The sequence below is a fragment of the Lutjanus erythropterus genome, chromosome 20 (assembly GCF_056507025.1).
Source record: "Lutjanus erythropterus isolate fLutEry1 chromosome 20, fLutEry1.hap2, whole genome shotgun sequence".
In the NCBI taxonomy this organism is placed as follows: domain Eukaryota; kingdom Metazoa; phylum Chordata; class Actinopteri; order Lutjaniformes; family Lutjanidae; genus Lutjanus; species Lutjanus erythropterus.
In genome coordinates, this window is record NC_139336.1 from 5,532,369 (window position 1) to 5,552,145 (window position 19,777).

Sequence of the window (19,777 nt, forward strand, 5' to 3'; positions counted from 1 at the left end):
ATACTTTTAATGCTACGTCAAAGTGCATTATTCCATAATAATAGACAACATCATTTAAGTCGTATTTTTGGATACTTAAAGTGCGCAATTTTTAAAAAATAATTCTAAGTACCTGTCTTTATGTGTGTACAGTACAAATGCATCAACTAGTCACAGTACACAAAAGTATATTTTAATGTATTTACTGCTTTGGCAGTAACTTTATGGGAAATTTACTTCAACATGCACTTAATTTAAGGTATTCTTCTGTTTACTAATTATATTATTGTATATTGTATAATGTTTCTTAGGTTTGTGGGAATAGATGTATTCTATTACATCCTTCATTAAACAAAAAATTTATTTAATGCTTTTAGCTTAAACTGTACTTTTGTATACTTTTTTTTAACAAGTCCAAAGTTTCTTTTTTCATGTGTATGATGCCGCTACTGGTGTAAAGTGTAACTAATTTATTACTCTGTAAAAGTATCTTTTTCTTTAGTGAATTTTATGTCGTGTGGTTTTATATTTTGTTTTTTACCAGGGTTAGGGTTTTACACTATAACTAGAATTTAATCCATTGTCTCTCCATTTTGTTCCACTTTATTGTTTGACATTGTATTTGAACGCATACATGCTTTATGTCTTTTAGGAAGTACTTTGAATACCTTACTATTACTTAGTTCAGTGTTTCTCAACCCTGGTCTTCAGAGCTTCACTGTCCTGCATGTTTTAGATGTTTCTCTGCTCCAACACACCTGATTCACATGATCAGGTTGTTGTCAGACTTCTGCAGAGGCTTGATGACGAGCTGATCATTTGAATGTGAGTGATATGTTTTGTCACTGCATTAGCCATCACTCAAAGTCAACAGGAACGTCTGGTACATAAGACAAACTCTCATACAAGCATCTGTTTAAATCCCATTTTATTTAAGTGCAGTTATTGAGTTGAGTAGTATTTAAATACGAAGAGGCAGAGCAGACAACATGATGAGACCTGGAGGCGTTTCTAAACCACCAATCACAATCATCTGATGGGCAAACTACTGCCCACGTTCCATTTCTACCCTTGATTTAGCCCTGTTCTTTCAGGCGAGATGTAAAATGTTCCCATGAAACACGTGAAAAGTGCACAAGAGCGGCGCTGTGGTTTCTGCGATTGAGGTTTGAGCCGGTGAGCGACGGTATAACTATCACTCAACTACAACGAGAGAATCAGGACGGTGATCTTCCAGTACATTGATGGGAGAAACAGTGTGTGAGAGTGTGTGTGTGGCAGCGCTGCATTAATCACAACTCGGATGTATTTGACTTTTTTTTTAACATCAAAACTAACCTACAGGAATGACAGCAGGATGTGAGTCCATGGACTGACCCACTGAGGAATTTTATTTCAGGACATCACAGGGATGCAAATGCACTGCTGCAAATTTAAGTAACTTTTCTGCAAGAGTGCACTGCATTCATCAAAGAATAAAAACATGGAGGTCTTCTAATTATGAGAAAGGTATCATAAATATGAGAAAGTGTCTTTGATGAATGTGGTTCCACCGTCAGAAGGAAAGACGCACTGATTCGTCCAGGTTTGTTCCAAGTCACTCTTGTTTTCAGTCCTGTGAATCTGACCTTAAGAGAGTTTGTCAAGTTTGCAGTTTCTGGCCTCAGATAGTTCAGATTTTTATCTGATAGGATTTTGTTTTTACATCTGAGGAAATCAACTTTCAAAGCAAATGTGGCATTAAATTTATTGACAAACTTTTTTTTTTCCTCCCCCAATTACGACAAGGCAGAAAACTGCGTCACTGTTTTGGTGCCACACCAGAAAAAGAGAAAAAAAAAAAACCCAAAAAAAGGATCAATATCACTTTTTAAAATGAAAAGTTTATTATAACAAGATGTTTTTCACATTATTATGACATCTAAACTTATCACGGTATAACCTGAAATGTTTCATGTTATAACGTGATAACTTATCGTTATAAGGTGACATGTTTATGACAAGTTTCTTGTTGTAACAGGATCACTTGTTGTTATAACACAATACATTCCACGTTGTAATGTGATAACTTGTCTTGTTATAACATATTATTCATCTTGTTAAAATGTGAAACGACATGATATAACATGACGTTATAACAAAGTAAATAGTATAATGTGACAAGAAAAGTTTGGTATAACGTGATAAGTTTGTATGTTGTAATAACATGAAAATATCTTGTTATAACGTGATAATGATCAGGTTTTCTTTTACTGGCGTGGCAGCAATACACTGCTCTAGAAAACAGGCAGGGTGGCCATCAGTTCCATCAATTTTTATTTAACACTTTAAAAGCTCTTTTTAATGCTGCTAACAGTGGAAGAAATAACTATTTACTGCTGACGTATCAGCACAGTTTGTAAGGCTGGTGGACAGTGGAAGAGAAATGTTTTAAACTTACTGTTTATTCTTTTGATCATTTGAATTTGCAAATATTGTATGATTATGTGTCAAAAGGTTTCATCCCTGGAACGACATTTGTATGCTTATTTAGCAACATTGAGCTTGAGACATTTTTCCTTTTTTTTTTTCCAGGATTTGCAGACAATCACAGGAATCTACAGTGTTTAATAGTGGTTAAATAATCAGCCAACATGATGAACTGAGGCAGAAATGATCACATTCAGGTTCCATGTCAGAACAAACACAGAGGAAGCAGTGGAGTTGGAGGCGGAGCACAGCAGGAGAGATTTCTAACTGTCTGTGCTGAGACATCATGCAGCTCACTGTGAAGATTTCTGAGGTTGATACAGAAAATAAAACCGCTACAGGGACAAAACACTGAAGTCTTTCTTATTTGATTTACAGTAATATTGAAGGGACGAATTTCATGGCTGGCAGAGCGCTGCCACATGCCAGGTCAGAATGTGTGTGTGCATGTGTGTGTGTGTGTGTGTGTGTGTGTACATGAGTGTAAGTGTTCAGGGTCGGCAGCGCTGGATGAACCGTGGGTACAGGCACACGTCTCGGATGTGATGTCTGTTCAGCAGCCAGGTGAGGAAACGCTCCAGACCCAGACCGTAACCACCGTGAGGGCATGTGCCATACTTTCTCTGAAACACACACACACAGAGCAGTCAATTATACACACCATTACTGAAACACACCTCACCGACAGTGACTCTATTTAGTGTTTTTTTTCCCTTTAAAAAAAAAAAAGAGGCTGCCTGTGTCAGTCTACCAAACTCCATTAACATTTTGCTCAATTAACAGTTAAAAACATCTACTCCTTCTACAAGATTATTAATAATTTCTTGTGATTCATAAACAGACACTTACTCATTCAGCTCTCACTGAGCTCTGATTAATGTGAAACAGACATGCAAAACAGTTATTCCAGGCTGAGGGACACCGCGGCTGCAGCATTTATGTGAAGTGAATGCTGACTATATTTATTACAGTCAATATATTTCAGATTTCTCCTTTAAACGATGAATCATTGATCAAAATCCTTTCCATTCTAATACAGTTGAACAAGAGGTTATTCCTTTCTGGGCCAGGTGGGCAAATTAAAGCCAAACAAACAGGAAAATAAAAAAAGTTTTGTGTTACCTGGTCAGTGTACCAGTAGTAGGGGGTCGGGTCGATTCCCTCCCTCTTGTATCCCTCCAGCAGCTCCTCAGCGTCCCAAATACGCATCGAGCCTCCGACGATCTCGCCCACGTTTGGCATCAACACGTCGACCTATGGCACAGACACACGCACGCCACACAAGTCGTTCAGCGTCAGTCAGAAAATAGCTTCAAGGCTTCCTGCATAGCTTTAATGAGATTCATTTAAAATGACTTCTTATTTAAGGACAGATGAGAATGAGAAAGTTTCTTTCTTCATTTCACCTTGTGTGATAATCATTTGTGTGCATCTTTATGCTTTCATTTATTAATCTGGATTTAACCGCTCGTTATTGTTTCATGGGCAATCATGTGTATATATTTATTATCTTTCAGTTCGTGATATTTCTACTTTTTTGTTGTCATTTCCCTTTTCTATTTAGCTATTTATCTGTGAGTGCCAGTGTTTTGTATGCTTTTGAACCATCCTAGGTCCACATATCGTTCGAAAGGGTTAACGTTCTGTTTAGGTTGGAGTGATATGTACTCCAGGTCCAGGTTTTGTGCCACAGTTAAATCAGATTCAAGTTGGAGCCCTGTGGTTCGTACCGACTCAGTGAGGCGTTTGTCTTCGGGGCAGCGCTGCATGTAGAAGGATTTGATCTCAGCAGGGAAACGACAGAGCAGGATGGTCTCGTTGATGCTGTCTGTCATCAACCTCTCTGGAGCCTCGGGGATGTCCTGAGAGAGACACAGACAGCAGACAAGTCAGAACAGAGACAATAAAAAGGGGGATTAACCAATAAAAAGTCATGACACAGAACCACGTTTATATAAGCTTGAGTAACAATTTATTCAGCCTTGTTTTTTCAAATCTTTATTTACAGCGCTGTTTGATACTTACAAAATATATGTAGGAAAAAAGATAAATTCAACCATGTATTGCTGTAATGGCTGTGGAGACTGTTGAGCTCTCAACACAGGTGCTGATCACATGTTTGTGACAGATATCAGAGAGGTGGCAGAAAGAACTGCCATGCCCCCTACAGGTGAGTCTGAAACTGCAGGGGAGATGAGCCCTCCAGTACTGACTGGGGCCCTGTCCACACCTACACAGGTATTTTTAAAACGTAGCTTTTTCTATGTGTTTGGGCCTTGTCTCCATGGTTACCCCGTTTGTATCCATGAGGGGTGATGAACGGAAGAAGAATGGAGAGAAAACTTTTGAATGGTCGGCCTGATTAACCTCAGTGAAAGACTCAGTCTGGGTGTGTGGGAGAAGAAGGAGCAACAACAAAAATAAGCTCTGTGGACGCCCGCTGTATCATCTCAACAGTTCAAAGCCTGATGGGAAGGATGTTGTTGTCAACTCTAACCAAACAGACGGTATTGTCAGCACAAGGAAGTAAAACAACCCTGAGCTAAATCTCCTGACTATATGGACACAAAGGGGAACTTTCTTTGACTGTGCAAGCACTGTGTGACCACAAGTTCTGTTTCATGGACAGTTTTGTCAGTAATGGATTCATTTTGATGCATCAGAGTTGGCTGATAAGAGAGCGCTTTGGACAGTCTGCTGTTAGTGTGTGCATTCTGCATGTGTTATTTATCAATGAACTCACCAGATAAATTACTGTCCTGTTAGCATTTAGCGATGCAGCTGGATAGAAATGTGTTGTAAATAAAGTACATGGCTATAAGCATGAACACGGAGCATGCGTTATGATTCCCAAGTTATTTGAATCTGTACTTTGGCTGAATGGATGTTATATTGTCTGTGTTGTGTTTGTAGAAAGACACAGACATTGAAAGTACAGTGATGAAAAAGACAAACAAATATTGTTGTACTAAAACTAGCATTGTCCGGGAGGATACTGTGAACAGCAGTCATGTTTCTCTGCCTCATCACTACAGTCTGCTTCTTGTTTAAAACAGCAAGCACACGTAGGTGAATTCACTTATGATTAGGTCGACCGATCAACCGGTCAGAGACCAGAACCAGCCGATTTTCAGCGTGACCGGCCAGTCAGCATCACATATCCAATTCTGTGACTTTCATTTTCACACATATGTAATGCACAATGGTCACGTCATGTGCGCAGCAGGCAAACTGACCATGATATCACACCCACCACAGCACTGATCACAGCTACACACACTCAGACACACACTTGCATGAAGCTGGTGTCCGCGACAGATTCAAAGAACAGGATAAAGAGAAGACAGACAGTCTGCAACGAGACAGAGCAGCTGACAATGTCGCAAAACAACCATAGACTTTGTAGCTCTTCATGCTAATGTTAGCCAGCAGCAGACTGCTGTTCACAGAGGGACAGTTTAAATCTCACCTCCTGTTCTGACTGAAGAATAAACAACCTGTGTTGATGTGTCTCCTCAAACATTTTCTCATCCAGACTCGTTTAACTTCTGCGTGTTTGTTTCACAGCAAAGTTTTACTGCAGCAAACTGTTGCAGTGTGTCTGTCTCTGGTTTGTTTACATCTGCTTCCAAAGAAGATCACGTGAAATTGTGTCCCGTGAAATCTTGTGAGATTCCATGAACTCCCAAGATTGCGTGATGGATAGAATTTGGCTGAAATGGTTCTAAAACGCCATTTTTAAAAACACCTGTGCACATGTTTACTAGGCATGGATTCTATCTATCCATCTATCTATCTGTCCACCTATACACAACATAAACAATAATTAATTTGGAGAGTGATGTGTGTGATAGATATTCTGTGTGTGTTGTGTTCAGTCGTCACCTCTCCAAACTCATAATAAGTGCCGTCGTCCTTCTTGATGTCGTGCTCTCGGAGCCACTCGATGGCATCAGAGTAGTTCATCCTCTTAAAAGGCCTCTTGGGGGGTTTGAAGTTCTGGAAAAGATGCAATCAAAGAAAATATCAACACTGTTTTCAAATTACCATAAAGTGTCAAATATCAACTCTGTCTGCTTATGAAGATCGTGTGACCAAAAACTGAACAGCTACAAACTGAACTCTGAAGTGAGACTGTGTGTCAGCTGCTGTTTCCAAAGTCAGACACGAACTCTGACGCTCAACATTACGACCACTGTTATACTTTTAGTGTTTATGGATCATCTTAAAGTATAATTGATGAACATCCCAGTAATCGTCACTTTGCTTCAGGGGTAAATGACTGTTAATAAGGATGCAATCTGTGTGAAAACACACATATTGAAAGAACAGGACGTACGGGGTTGATGTCGTACAGCAGCTGCCCCGCAGGAGATTTGAGCACTCGGTCCACCACGTCACACACCAGGTCCTCCAGTCTGTTCAGCAGATCCTCAAACGTCATGAAGGGACACTCGGCCTCGATGTGAGTATACCTGAACACAGAAAACACAAGAATCATCAGGATGCAGGAGGGCTTACAGGCTCAGTTTCAGAGGACAGAAAACAATTTCACTAACACAAAGGGATAAGATGGAGATAACATGATGATACCTGCAGTGCTATTTATCCATCTAGATTGTTTTTGTGTGAGTTGCAGAGTTCTGGAGATGTACGTCACCCTGTGCACACGTTTATGTCAACTGCTGTATGTTTCTGTGTAATACTGTATGCGTTTTTATGTTTTCCCATGTGTTTTTATATTTGCTGCAGCACAAATTGTCCTCTGAGACAAATAATAAATTGAACTGAATTGAACATTATTTGAGTACCACAAGCCAAGTGCCATCTAGCTGTATTCGAGAGAGGACAGACATTTCTACAGTCCATGTCGCTGCCTTTAAAATGATGAAAATCGCTCATGTTTTCTTCCAGGTGAGTTTTAATAGTGGTGTACTCAGCCTGTTGTGGCTGAAATGAGTATTACAACGAACACAGAGAAAAATTTTCCTGGAAAAAAAAACACATTTGCCAAAACATTTTTTCAACAGGTCTTAAGATACACACACCCTGAAACACAGTGATCCCCTCCACTCGCTCATTATTTAGTGTGGTATGTGAGTTAAAACCTGTCAGGGGCCTTTTAACATGTTAACTGGTCACTCTGGTTTAACCAGAACACCGCTGTCCTGATCGATAACTAAGCTGTAGATGAGTAGCTTTTCTAAGAGAAAACAAACAAGCTACTGGCATTAGCAAGACGATGACCCAGTGACAGAGGGAAGTAATGATTACAGTCCAGAGGTGCAGCCAGCTGTGACTGTCTTTGACTGACCAAAATTGAGTCAGTGACTGAGACAGTCGCTATCATGAATTTTAAAAATGTAGACGTCACTGTGGACAGGAGTTTGAAAGAATGAGAGTTGAACAATACGGGGGACATGTAATATATACGCTCATCTATGGCTCAAATATGTGATATCGTCCTGCTACATTTTGACAGTGTGTGTTTAAAGCACGCTGTAACAGATCAGAAAAAAAAGATGTTATACAAGATAAAGCTGTTCACATTGTGATCATTTCAGCTCAGACTACAACTGTTTTCTTGTCCCGAATGTCCAGTTTGTCATCACATCAGGGCCATACAGGAACCAGAAAACTGGAATAATTCACGGTTAATTCTTTTTTTCCTTCCATGTTTGTGTGTGTGAACATCACACTCACTCAGACAGGTGCCTGCGGGTGCGGGACTGCTCAGCCCGGTACGACTGGGCGATGCAGAAGGTGTCGCCTAGGGCAGGTATGCAGGTCTCCAGGTAGAGCTGGGAGGACTGCGTCAGGTATGCCTGCTCGCCAAAGTAGTTGAGGTTAAACAGTGTGGAGCCGCCCTCCACCTGAGTCTGCACCAGGGTCGGAGGAGTGATCTACAACCAGACAAAAACACAAACAGCGTACAGGTCAGTCTGAAACAGAAGGTGCGTGTATCTTATGTCAGACTCAACACATGTTCATTATGGTTGGGTTCTGGGGAGACCAACCTCTCATCAAATCTTTTGTCACATAAAAAACATTCATGTAAGAGGCTTCTCATTTTTAGTTGGCTACCGCTTTGTTCACAGACAGTAAAACTTTGTCACGGGATCTTATCAGCTGTCGATAATTAATGTTTTGCAGTATTTTTTTTTGCACAGCTAGAAGACAACAGAAATTCTAGGCTGTTACCTGGTTAACCCAGGTGTCGGCACCCTTCACTCTCAAAAGAGACATTTTTTGCCCAAAAGAGAAGATAAAATCTGTCTGGAGCTGCAACAACTAAAATCTGTTTTCCTCAGAGACTAGCTGCCAGCAGTGGAAAAGGCTATACATGTAAGCTACATTTTGACAAGGGAAAAACTTGCACGCCCATTTTCAAAGACGTCCGTTAGCCTCTCACCTCAAGATATCTGAATGAAAATGGGTTTATGGGTACCCAACTGCCTCCCCTTTACATACATGCCCACTTTATGCTAATTCCGTGCAATTTGGAGTTGAAACCATGCAGTCTTTTTGCATGCATGTTTTATTTTTGCCTATTCTATTTGAATATTCCTGCATACTGGGGCTCCTTTACAGCACTGGAACTGCATAAATTGGGTATGACAGAAAAAAAACCTGTGTGTCCAACTATATTCATGTGTGCTGACGTGCTCATAGTAGCAATTTCATTTTAGTGAGACCGTTTTTGAAACTTGACCTCATTTTAAAATTGTGACACAGCCTCATGAAACTTCCCAAACTAGAGACCTAGGACATTTGGATGGACGCCAAAAAATGTAATTCTTACAGAAAACTCCAAATCTCCAAAAGTTTTTGATACCAAATAGCGGCATGAATTTTTCTATAGTGTTCCCAAAGGTCTTGGTGTCCTAATGTGGTGTTTTTGGAGTGACCAAAAAAGGTTCAGTTGTGCACCAAATTAGTGAAATAAATGGTATCAACCAAAAAAATGGTGCAACGGCTTATCACAGCTGAAATTATCATTAACGGACTTCTTCATCAAGACAATGCGAGTTTGTTTGGCTGCACTGTAAACAGACGTGTCGGCCGCTCCTCTGTAGTATTTAGTGTAGTGTATCTGCTCAAAGAGTTTTTAATGTAGTGTAAAACTGCACTTGCATCTGCAAATCAAACACAACAGAAATCTTGAGGACTATAACATTAAGATAACTATGTAGAAAGTCAATGCAGGATTTGGATTTGATAAGCAGATTTGATACTGCATTCCTATTTGATAAAATGCTACTAAAGCCAAATCCTGCTGTTGACTCATTCACAAGGTATTAGATAAGACAATCAGTTTAAGACTCCAAACGTAGGCTACATGCAGACATTTGCAGATTAAATATGTTGCCAACTCAAACTAAGTAGCTGAACAAGGGAAAAAAAGGATTTAGTCTGCAGCCTGCAAATGGCTTCACTCTGGTATCGACCTGCACAGCTGCAGTAAGATTTTCAGATACATTTAGAATTCAGCAATAACCTCAAAAACTTTTTAAAGATCCAGTGAGTAAGATTAAGGGGAAATTATTGGCAGAGTATGGCAGAAATGGATTATAATATTATATATGTATTAATTAACTTATAACCAAGATAAGAAAATTGAAAATAAGAATCATTGTGTTTTCACTACCATAGAATGAGGCCCAGAACAGACCGACCAAACACTGGCTCTAAAGATGTTTTTTTGCATTCTGTGTGAGGTTTGCGGCCACTGTAGATTCTCCTACATTCTTGGAAGGGGAGAGTGAGTCGAGGTGTTTGCAATCTGCAAGCTCACCGCTAGATGCCACCCAATCCGTCACACCGGTCTTTAGAGATGTGTTTTTTTCAGCTGCACAGAACTCAAAGCAAAATGAAAAGAAAAAGCTGAACACCAAGAGTGTTGTTTGTTTCCAGAGGCAGAGCTTAAGACAACACCCTTGTGCCTTTTCTATTCTAATTTAAGCCCCAGTTGCAGCTGATAAAATCTGCCATCTGTGCAACATTAGTCATTTCAACCTGTGAAAGCAAGACTCGTAAACAGCCCTCTGACAAAATGTTCTGCGCACTGCTCACTGTTAGAAATAAAGAAATCAGAGCCCAACCCTGCCAAAGACTTCTGCTTCCTTTCAAAATTACTGAATGAAAACGACTTGACAGTTCAGTCTGCGTGTTTCACCTCGTAGTATCCGCGGCTGAAGAAGTGGTCCCTGAAGCACTGCGTGACGGTGGATCGGACCCTGAGGATCTTGGAGACGTTCTCTCCTCTGATCAGCATGTGTCGGTTGTTCAGCTGAACGTCCACGTCCGACTCTTCGTTCAGCAGGTTGTCGGCGCCGCCTGCTGGAGCCAGGCCGATCAGCTCCCAGAAGTCACAGTGCAGCTCGTGGCCTCCCGGCGCCTGAAAGAGGAAGACAAGAACGCACTGAAGACCTTCATGTTCTTACACTGCATCAGCTCCGAAGTATTACTGCATGAATGAATATTAGAGATGCAACGATTAACCCATTATTAAGCAATTATTGTATTAAGTGCCAACTTTTTGATTATTCAATTAATCAGTTTGAGTGATATTTTTAAGAAAAAGGTGAAGATTTCAGCTTCTTAAATGTGAATATATTTTTGGTTTCTTTATGCCTCTCTGACTGTAAACTGAATATATTTGGGATGTGAGTAAAACACATTTGAGAACATCATCATGGGTTTTGGGAAACACTGACATTTTCCACCATTTTCTGACATTTTAAAACAAACAACTAATTGATTAATGGTGACAATAATCGACTGATTAATTGACTATGAAAATAACCCTGAGTTGCAGCTCTAATGAATATGAATTTCATTATTTTACCATGCGACAGTGGCAGAAGATCTTTAGTTTAGTTTAGTGGTTTCTTTTCTTCAGTTGTGTTTCAATTTAGTTATTTTCATTATCCATTAATCTGTCTTTTCAATTAAATACTTAATTGTCTTTTTTTGTTTTTGACTTTCTTTGACACAAAATAGAGAAAAATGCCCATCAAAATTTCCAGGAGCACGGTAACATCTTCATTCATCTTCCGTCCAACCATCAGTCCAAATACCAAAGCTACTCAATTCACAATGATATACAACAGAGAAAAGCAGCAATAAAACTGGTAACCATAATCATGCAAGGGGATTGGACAAATCTCATTTTCCAACTAATTTTCTCCTGTACAATGCTGGTCTCTAATCAGCTTTTTGCATGTGAGTGTGTGCAGGACAAAGACTTCACTAAGGGAAAGCGTCTCTATAACAACAGAACATTGGGACGAAAAGAGAAATCAGAGAAATGCATTCTTGGATTCAGTACTTACATTAAAGCTTCTGGAAATTTGGCTTGAAAGAGCAAAAATGTAAATATGATATCAAAGTTGTCTTATTAAGCATCAACAAGAATCTGAGTGAAAATAAGTGCTCAAAAACAACTCATTTTGCTGTTTAGACCAGTTCTCAAGACTGTGTGGGTGTGGCAGATCACATTTGATTGACATCTCCCTCAGGAGCACCGCCACAGAAACTAAGCAATGTCCTGCAGTGGACAGGGTCAGCAGCAAAACCAAATAAGAGTAAAGGTAAAATTGTCAAATTTTTGTCAAAGGAGTCTGAAGCGATGTAACGGCTTGACTTCCCCGTTATTGAGTTGGCTCAGGCTCAAAGAAGAGGCGGATTAAACAGGAGCAGAGAGGTTTTGTTGCAGCCCTTTTGGGTTGAAAATGGATGCAAATGTTTTTATGATTAGTTTGCTGAATTAATCACGTAATATTTGGAATAAATGTCTAAGCATAAGTGCAACAAATCCAAAGCCAGTATGAAAAAAGTGTGCAAAAACGTAATTGAAAATGTTTGAATTTGAATTAAAACTAGTTTCTAGTACTTTTCGACACTATTATGTACATTACATAGTATTTATAGTATAGTATTGTGGACTTGGGTGTCCAGGTGCTTTAATTAATGACAATGTACGTCTAAAACTGCAGCTGCCACTAAGCAGATTCCAGAACCTTTCCAAAGCTGAACATGTAAATATTAATAAAATTCAGTTACATTCATGCTGTCAGGAAAACCTTTGAGCTGTATCACAACTTGTACCACTAAAATAAACTGTTCCCAAATAGGCTGAGGTAAGTACTCACTAAAATCAGATTTGCATGTATATGTGGATCTTACAGTGACCAGGTTACTACAGTACATTTAAATGTCTTGTCTGATTTCCTGCGTGACATGATCTCCCTGTGTAACCTGGTCTGGCTTCGTGTGCGTGAGCAGGCACTGCAGGTTTTGAAGTGTTGTGCAGCAGGTGCATTTACCTGTTTCCCCTCAGGAACTGGAGTGACTGTGCCGTACAGAGCTACAGTACTCTCTGTGGACAAAACCAAGCCGTTGTAGCACTGGCACTGCACACAAGAGCGAGAAAACAAGTCAGTGTTGGTTAGCTTCAGAAAAAATAATACAGTACGGCTGTTAACGTGTAGCTTTAGATCATAATCAACATCTTAGCTTGAAAAAATTAAGTGAAGCTTGTAAGATTATATAAGTGTGACCAGGGGTGGCAGTGACTTCCTATGCATTTATACATATATCCCAGTTTATTCATTTTTGGTTGAATTTTATCCTTTCTCATTTAAAAGTTACTTAAACTAAGTAGCTTTGTTAAGGGTTGATTTTAGTAAATTTTAAAAACTGACATGTTTTTGCCCCTCCACACGTACAAGCCAGAAGATGGAAAAATATGTCTTAGCTTGAATTGTTATAAATCATGAAAAAAGTTAACAAGTTGTACCAGTTTATCAGACAGGACACACTGGAGGAAACCAGTTCCATCCCTCAGCACAATGAACATCAGGTTCTTCCCTGTGAGAAACAAAAAATACTCAGTGATGGAAAATACGCGTCAGACCTTGTGTCAATTAAGTTCAAGGTAAGAGTCATTTGGAATTGCTGAATGTATAAGTGTTGCCTTTTCTCCTCTGAAGCCAGAGACAGAACTAATATCACAAACAAAAATCTTCAACGTCAGCAGGTTGTCTCATTTTTCAGATATTTATGAACAACTACAGGTAAAACACATGGACTTATTTTCAGTTTCATGCGTGGGGCTGCTCACCTTGTCTCCTGAGGCGATGAACCCATCCAAACACTTTGACCCTCTGACCTCTCTTGGCCTCCAGATGACCGATTTTAGCCTGCAAAACATAGTCAACACTTATCTTTAGGTCATTAACACAGTAAGCAGCTTGTGTTTAGAAAACGTTTAACATTAGTAAGATGAACACACCCTCGGTGTGAGCAAAACTCAGAGGGCCAGCTTGTCACTAAAATGAGAATAACTGGTCCACCCCAAAGGTCAGTCCAGCTTAAGTGAACCTGGGCCTAAGCAAACTTTGGTGCAAACACCTTTCATTTTAATCAGCAGGTGGAAAGCAAGATGCACGGACTTAGCTTGGATCTTGAGCAGTTATAGCATTTATTCACCAACAAATAGCCTTAACTGTAAACAAACTGCTGTATAACATTAGTGCTAATTTCACACTGAACGTCACACACATGCTCACTCGACAGCACACCTGTGAATGTTATGCACGCAACCACGCTGAGCTATTCCTTAAAGGAGTTTGCTATTTGCATGACATATTTTAGATTAAAAAAGTTTTTTAAAATGAATACATTTTCAAAAATCCCCAGATACACTGTCAGACTCCCAGCCAGAGGCAGGTTAGCTTAGCACAAAGACTGGAGACACTACTTCCAGCCAAGAAATAGTATGGCATAAAAAAAGCCAGTAAAAAGGCACATTGCTGTGTTTACACATTTTTGTACAGATTAAATTAGATGTATCATGTTAAATAGTGATCTTTAGGGGTGCTAGTACAACTTTTTCACAGCAGTCATTTTGTTATGACATAATAGGTTAAACACAGACAACATATACCAATGATACTAATTAAGGTCCTGTTCCATTCAGGTCAAACAGAGTCAGGGTGCTTTTATTGTGCATGTTATTATGCTCTGCTACACTAAATGGAACAGAACCTTAATGAGTATTAGCCAGGCTTACTGTTTCTGTCGAAACTACTCAGTCCATGATTAACACATTTTGGCACAGATTTTTCATAATGTGCTAAATGATAACATAATATAGTGTAGCCATGATCTTATACAATGATAATGTCTACATGAGTTATGAACACATTTATGAACTGTGAGCTACCACACACTCATTAGCTGTTCATACACCAGTTATAAATGACAAATATGTTAATAAACACTTAAAATGTTGAACAGTGTAATATGAACCATTTAAATATAAATCAAAGTGTTTATATATTGATTAGGAATGCCAAGGTTAAAATTCAGTGTTACCAAAACAAATACTGCATTAAAGGTTTTAGGAGTTATTTGCACCAACATCCAATGAGTGCATTAGGACTAATTTAACAGTAGAAATAATATGAAATATGAAAGACTGACTGTTTCAGGCTCAGGCAGGCTGGGGTCATTTTCAATGATGATTTTCTTGGCTTCTTCCAGGTTCTTCTCTCTCCTCTCGTTGTCCTCTGCCTGCCCAACAAAGATTTTGCAAAAATTTAAAGGCACTGCATCTGCTACTAGGTCATGAATGAATGGTATGAATTAATGCTAAACTACAATTAAACTGCACAGAGAGAAAAAACAGAAAAAAAAATTGAAACCATCCATTTTAAGCTACTCTTGCTGGAGCTGCTGTGAAGAGAAAGGTGGAACACACACCTCCTTCTTGTCTTTGGCATCGTTCTTCATCTGCTCACGGTTGAAGGCCTTCTTTGCGTTCTTCATCTGCGTCTTAGAGATCACTGCCCACCGCTGGGAAAGGGAAAGATGAAGAGATGAAGTCAAATCTGATGGATTTATATTAACCGACAGAAACATATAAAGTCTGTCAATTACAAATGAGAAAAAGAGGATTTTAATCCAACCTCTCCCTCCTTCTGTGATTCTACGTAGATGGTCGGGAACGGCTCCTTCCCAGCAAACAAAAGAGCCTGTGGATTCGTTCATAAACACAATGAGACCCTGACAGGTGTATCAGTGCGACTGGATCAATCAGTGGAGCAAATATCAATAACACCCTTGCTACTCTTTCTAATGCTAAAAATGAATCCTGTAGCATGAAACAATTTAAACAACATAATTATAATTTAAGTAAAACAACATGTCTCTTACCCTGAGAGGAGTTTTGAAGGGTTTTTGCTCCGTGCCGTCCCCATCCTGGTCACTGCCACATTTGTCCGACACATACAGCTCACCTGAGAGACAGAGGCAAAGTGAGACACAGAACTCCCTGCTAGTCACATAAAAAAGACCAGTGGGGAAATTGGATTTTAATCAGTAACTTATTTTTGGGTAATATTTGCTAAAACTAGAGTTTTGTTTTCAGGAATGATCACTGATATGCATGTTAGTTTTGCTCCTTGTGACTACTGTTTTTTAATACCCTTATTATTGGTTTGTTTCTCTTGTGAAGCTACATTCTATTTTATGAAAGGTGTTAATTAAATAAAGGGTATATTTTTCTCTTTTTTGTTATACCATTACATAATACAGTCAAAGTCAAAAAACAAACAGAACAATTACAGTAATGGAAATTTTTAGTTCATATTGCCCACTCTATTATGATTCTTACAAGCATTTTAGTGACCCAGCAATGGTTTTCTATTTTTAAGGAACGGATGCCCATCACACTTTAACGTTCTGCTTTGGACACAGACATTACAGACAGGTATCTCTGGATGGATCCTGACTATTGTCCCTGCATAAGGAGTCAAAAAAGAAACTGAAAGAACACATATTTTTTCTAGTGAATCGCAAATTTCTGAAATATGTTACAGGTCACGACTCTGCTGACTATTTTAAAGCGTCTGCTGATTGAAATACAGTACCATTACAAAGCCAGGTCTGTTTCATGTACTGGGTTATCTGACTGACGCAGCCCCCGAGCTGCTGCAATGCAAACTGACAGCTGTCATGGCTAACATGTATGTATCCCACAGTTCCCTCTGCCTGGCCACCAGTTTTTATCAATGACTGTCATTCATTCGACAGCCACACAGATGATCAGTGACTGTGTAAACCGGCTCCGTATGAATGGATTTCAAACCACACACCAACAGAAGGCGACAGTAGCGTTAGCTGGCTTGCTAACTGACGGCTAACATCACATCAACTGATGCAATCCGCTGGACACACATGTCTCTGGTAGCTAGCTCACCAGCTAGCTAGCTGGCTATGGCTAAGCTAATTTCTTCCTTACCCACTGAGACTTGTTCCACACCTGTAGTTATTTCCGTCGCCATGTCGGCCCAGATGCCACGACAGTCCTATGAGGTCAGGAAACTAAACGATTTTTATTCAGAAAATTGGGAATTAAACCCCAGAAGCGACAGCCGGTGGTGTGCTGCGGAGACGCAACTTTACATCAGCTCAACCGCAGCTCGGTATATTAGAGGAGGAGCAGGAAGTGGCCAGACCGGTTTTTCCTTTCGGTGCAGTCCACTAGCACTGATTGGCCAGCGTGGTAACGTCACTTATATTACAGCAAATCCGATTGGTGATTTTTCTTGTCAGTTAAGTGGTATGTCAATAAATAAAATTTTAAAAAAACGGACCAAGCAACACTTCATTATTATTATTATTATTATTATTATTATTATTATTATTATTATTATTATTATTATTATTATTATTATTGTTGTTGTTGTTGTTATTATTATTGTTGTTGTTGTTGTTGTTATCATTGTTATTATTATTAAAAGAAAGCAGTAGTATTGGTCACTCTTTTAGGATACTACTGCATTATTTATTTTGAGATTTATCTCAAATAATGATGATGATGATGATGATGATGATGATGATGATGATGATAATAATAATCTTGAATGTTGACTGTTGAATATGTAAATGAAGAGATAACAATACAAAAAAGATTGATTAAAAACAGGTTTTGATATTTATTTACTGTTTGATTTATTACAATCTAATATATATAAGCTATATAATGACAGAAAATCTATTTAACAGGTAATTTTTTTCAAAGAATAACACACATTTAAAACAAGAAATATCCAAAAAAAAAATAGTAATGTACATTCCTATTTCTTTTATTATTATCCCTCATGCAATTTTACAGGTTACCTATTTTTATTGTTTTACTTTTGGAGAGATTGTGATTTTTCCTCTCAGGATTTTTTGCAGCTGTTTAATTGGTATACAAATATACAAAAAACATTTTATAAAATAAAAAAAAAGCTGACAAACTCCTTAGTCATCATGAGCAGTAATAACCACCACGGCTGAAAAGAGAAAGAGCACTACATACAGGACCTCTAAATAAGCTGTCAAGTGTGAAGTGTCTCTGTTGGTTTCACTGTTTTGTGTTTAAAGCGTTACAGATTTCACCATGTGAGTAAGAAGAATAAATGCCGAGTCCAGGACAGAGTGGACGGCAAAATTTGGTCTGGACTCTGTGGAGGAGAGTCATGTTTTCTGAGACACTGTAGAAGGACAGAATACCTGCACTGTGATCCAGGTACACTCCTATTATGGGGGAGTGAGGGCCTGAGATGGAGGTCCTGATGTTGTTGTGCCTGAATTCATAACCATTGCAGAAACATTGCAAAGCCCATGACTTGTCATTGTTTCCAAATACACTTTCTCTTCCTTCTCTGCTAATATCCTTGTATGCCACTGCTACAAAAACATCAGATCCACTCCACTTCACCTCCCAGTAGCAACGTCCAGTCAGACTTTCTCTACACAAAACCTGAGACCAACTCACAAACTTGTCTGGGTGATGGCAAATCTCTACACTGTGACATTTTGTTTCCCATAAGTATAGTGTGTTACCATCACCTTCCAGACATTCATGAGCTGTTGTTCGATCCAGTGTGATTTGACAATAATATTGCAAAAATTCACTTCTTGTCTTGGGCTCTGCTTGTGGCACTAAAACATCTATTTCAGTCACTTTTTTGGACCATTCCTCAGTAAGAATGGCCTGTAGTGTATCTCTGACCTCTGACACAGTTGCAGTCAGATCCTCAGTGTACAACAGTGAACTGGTGCCGGGTAAGTCTGTGGCTTCATTAGGATGTGAAAGTGAGGTGTAATTGCGCAGAAACTGGGTGTGATCTTCTGTGTGTGAGAGTTGATCTAACTCTGCATCCCTCTTCCTCAGTTCAGCGATCTCCTGCTCCACCTTCTCCTGAAGCTCTTTGACATGAGTCACTTCAGATTTTTGACGAGATCTGATCTGTTCCTTCATGTCTGTGTAGATCTTTTCACAGTCTTTCACTGCTTTATCAGCAGAGTGATTGATAGCCTCCACCTCCTGCTGAAGCACCTTCACATCTTTCTCTCTGTCTTGGATTCTCTGCTGGATATTTTGCCGACTCACCCCAAGCTCTCTCTGCTTGTCTGCCATTTCTGCTGCAGCTGAAACTGTGTCATGGCCTTTATGTTCATCCATGGAGCAGAGATAACAGATACACTGCTGATCAGTGCGACAGAAAATCTTCATCACCTCATTGTGACGAGTACAGATGTTCTCCTGAAGCTTCTTGGAGGGGTCGACCAGCTTGTGTTTTTCAAAGGCAGGGGATTCATAGTGAGGCTGGAGGTGTTGCTCACAGTAAGAAACCAGACACTGCAGACACGACTTTGTTGCCTTTTGTTTTCTCCCAGTGCAGACATCACAGGACACATCTCCTGGTCCAGCATAGCAGTGATCAGCTGGAGCAGTTTGGAGCCATGTTTTCTTCAGCTCCTCCACTAAATCTGCTAACACTGTATTTCTCACCAGAGCAGGCCTCGGTCTGAAGGTCTGTCTGCACTGAGGACAGCAGTAGATTTCCTTCTGATCCTCTTCATCCCAGTGGCTTTTAATACAATTCATGCAGTAGCTGTGTCCACAGGGAATAGTCACTGGATCATTCAGTAGATCCAGACAGATCGAACAGCAGAGTTTTTCCTTGTCCAGCTCAATCCCTTGCTGTGCCATTTCACTTCAAAGTCCAGTAGTTTCACATGCAGATAACCACTCCCCTCTGAACCAAAAACTCAACTCATATACTGCGTATACAGTACGCTTGCTGGTCTGCAATGATTAGGGCTTGTCAGCTCTTCCCTTGACAACATGCTGGTTACTCCCATCTGGACACTTGCAGATCTGTGGTGGGGGCAGGCAGAAGGGAAACACGTGGGTTGAGGGGACTGGCTTTGTTTGAGAGCAGGAAGAAGAAGGGGTCACAAGAGTTTGATGCATTCCAGGAAGAGG

The 19,777-nt window shown here is 39.6% G+C and overlaps 2 protein-coding genes across 4 annotated transcripts; both read right to left on the reverse strand.

Moving 5' to 3' along the window:
- Positions 1-2,531: 2,531 nt before the first annotated feature.
- Positions 2,532-16,949, reverse strand: nars1 (asparaginyl-tRNA synthetase 1). Of its 3 annotated transcripts, none has more exons than XM_084746703.1 (15): positions 16,757-16,949; positions 15,670-15,752; positions 15,423-15,488; positions 15,217-15,306; positions 14,938-15,027; positions 13,574-13,652; positions 13,250-13,320; positions 12,777-12,863; positions 10,625-10,846; positions 8,152-8,351; positions 6,788-6,923; positions 6,334-6,447; positions 4,179-4,310; positions 3,571-3,702; positions 2,532-3,071 (listed from the first exon to the last, which is right to left on the reverse strand). In XM_084746703.1, exons 1-15 carry the CDS (start codon positions 16,797-16,799, stop codon positions 2,940-2,942), a joined length of 1,677 nt encoding a protein of 558 aa, XP_084602829.1. In that variant the 5' UTR covers positions 16,800-16,949; the 3' UTR covers positions 2,532-2,939. The 3 variants fall into 3 exon arrangements, with proteins under 3 accessions (XP_084602829.1, XP_084602830.1, XP_084602827.1); XM_084746704.1 differs by having other exon boundaries at positions 15,217-15,309; positions 16,778-16,948; XM_084746701.1 differs by having other exon boundaries at positions 15,217-15,309; positions 16,757-16,948.
- A 788-nt stretch (positions 16,950-17,737) lies between these two features.
- Positions 17,738-19,501, reverse strand: LOC146308088 (E3 ubiquitin/ISG15 ligase TRIM25-like). The gene has a single exon (XM_084745966.1). The coding sequence runs from the start codon at positions 19,499-19,501 to the stop codon at positions 17,867-17,869; it is 1,635 nt and encodes a 544-aa protein (XP_084602092.1). The 3' UTR covers positions 17,738-17,866.
- Between the last annotated feature and the right edge of the window lie 276 nt (positions 19,502-19,777).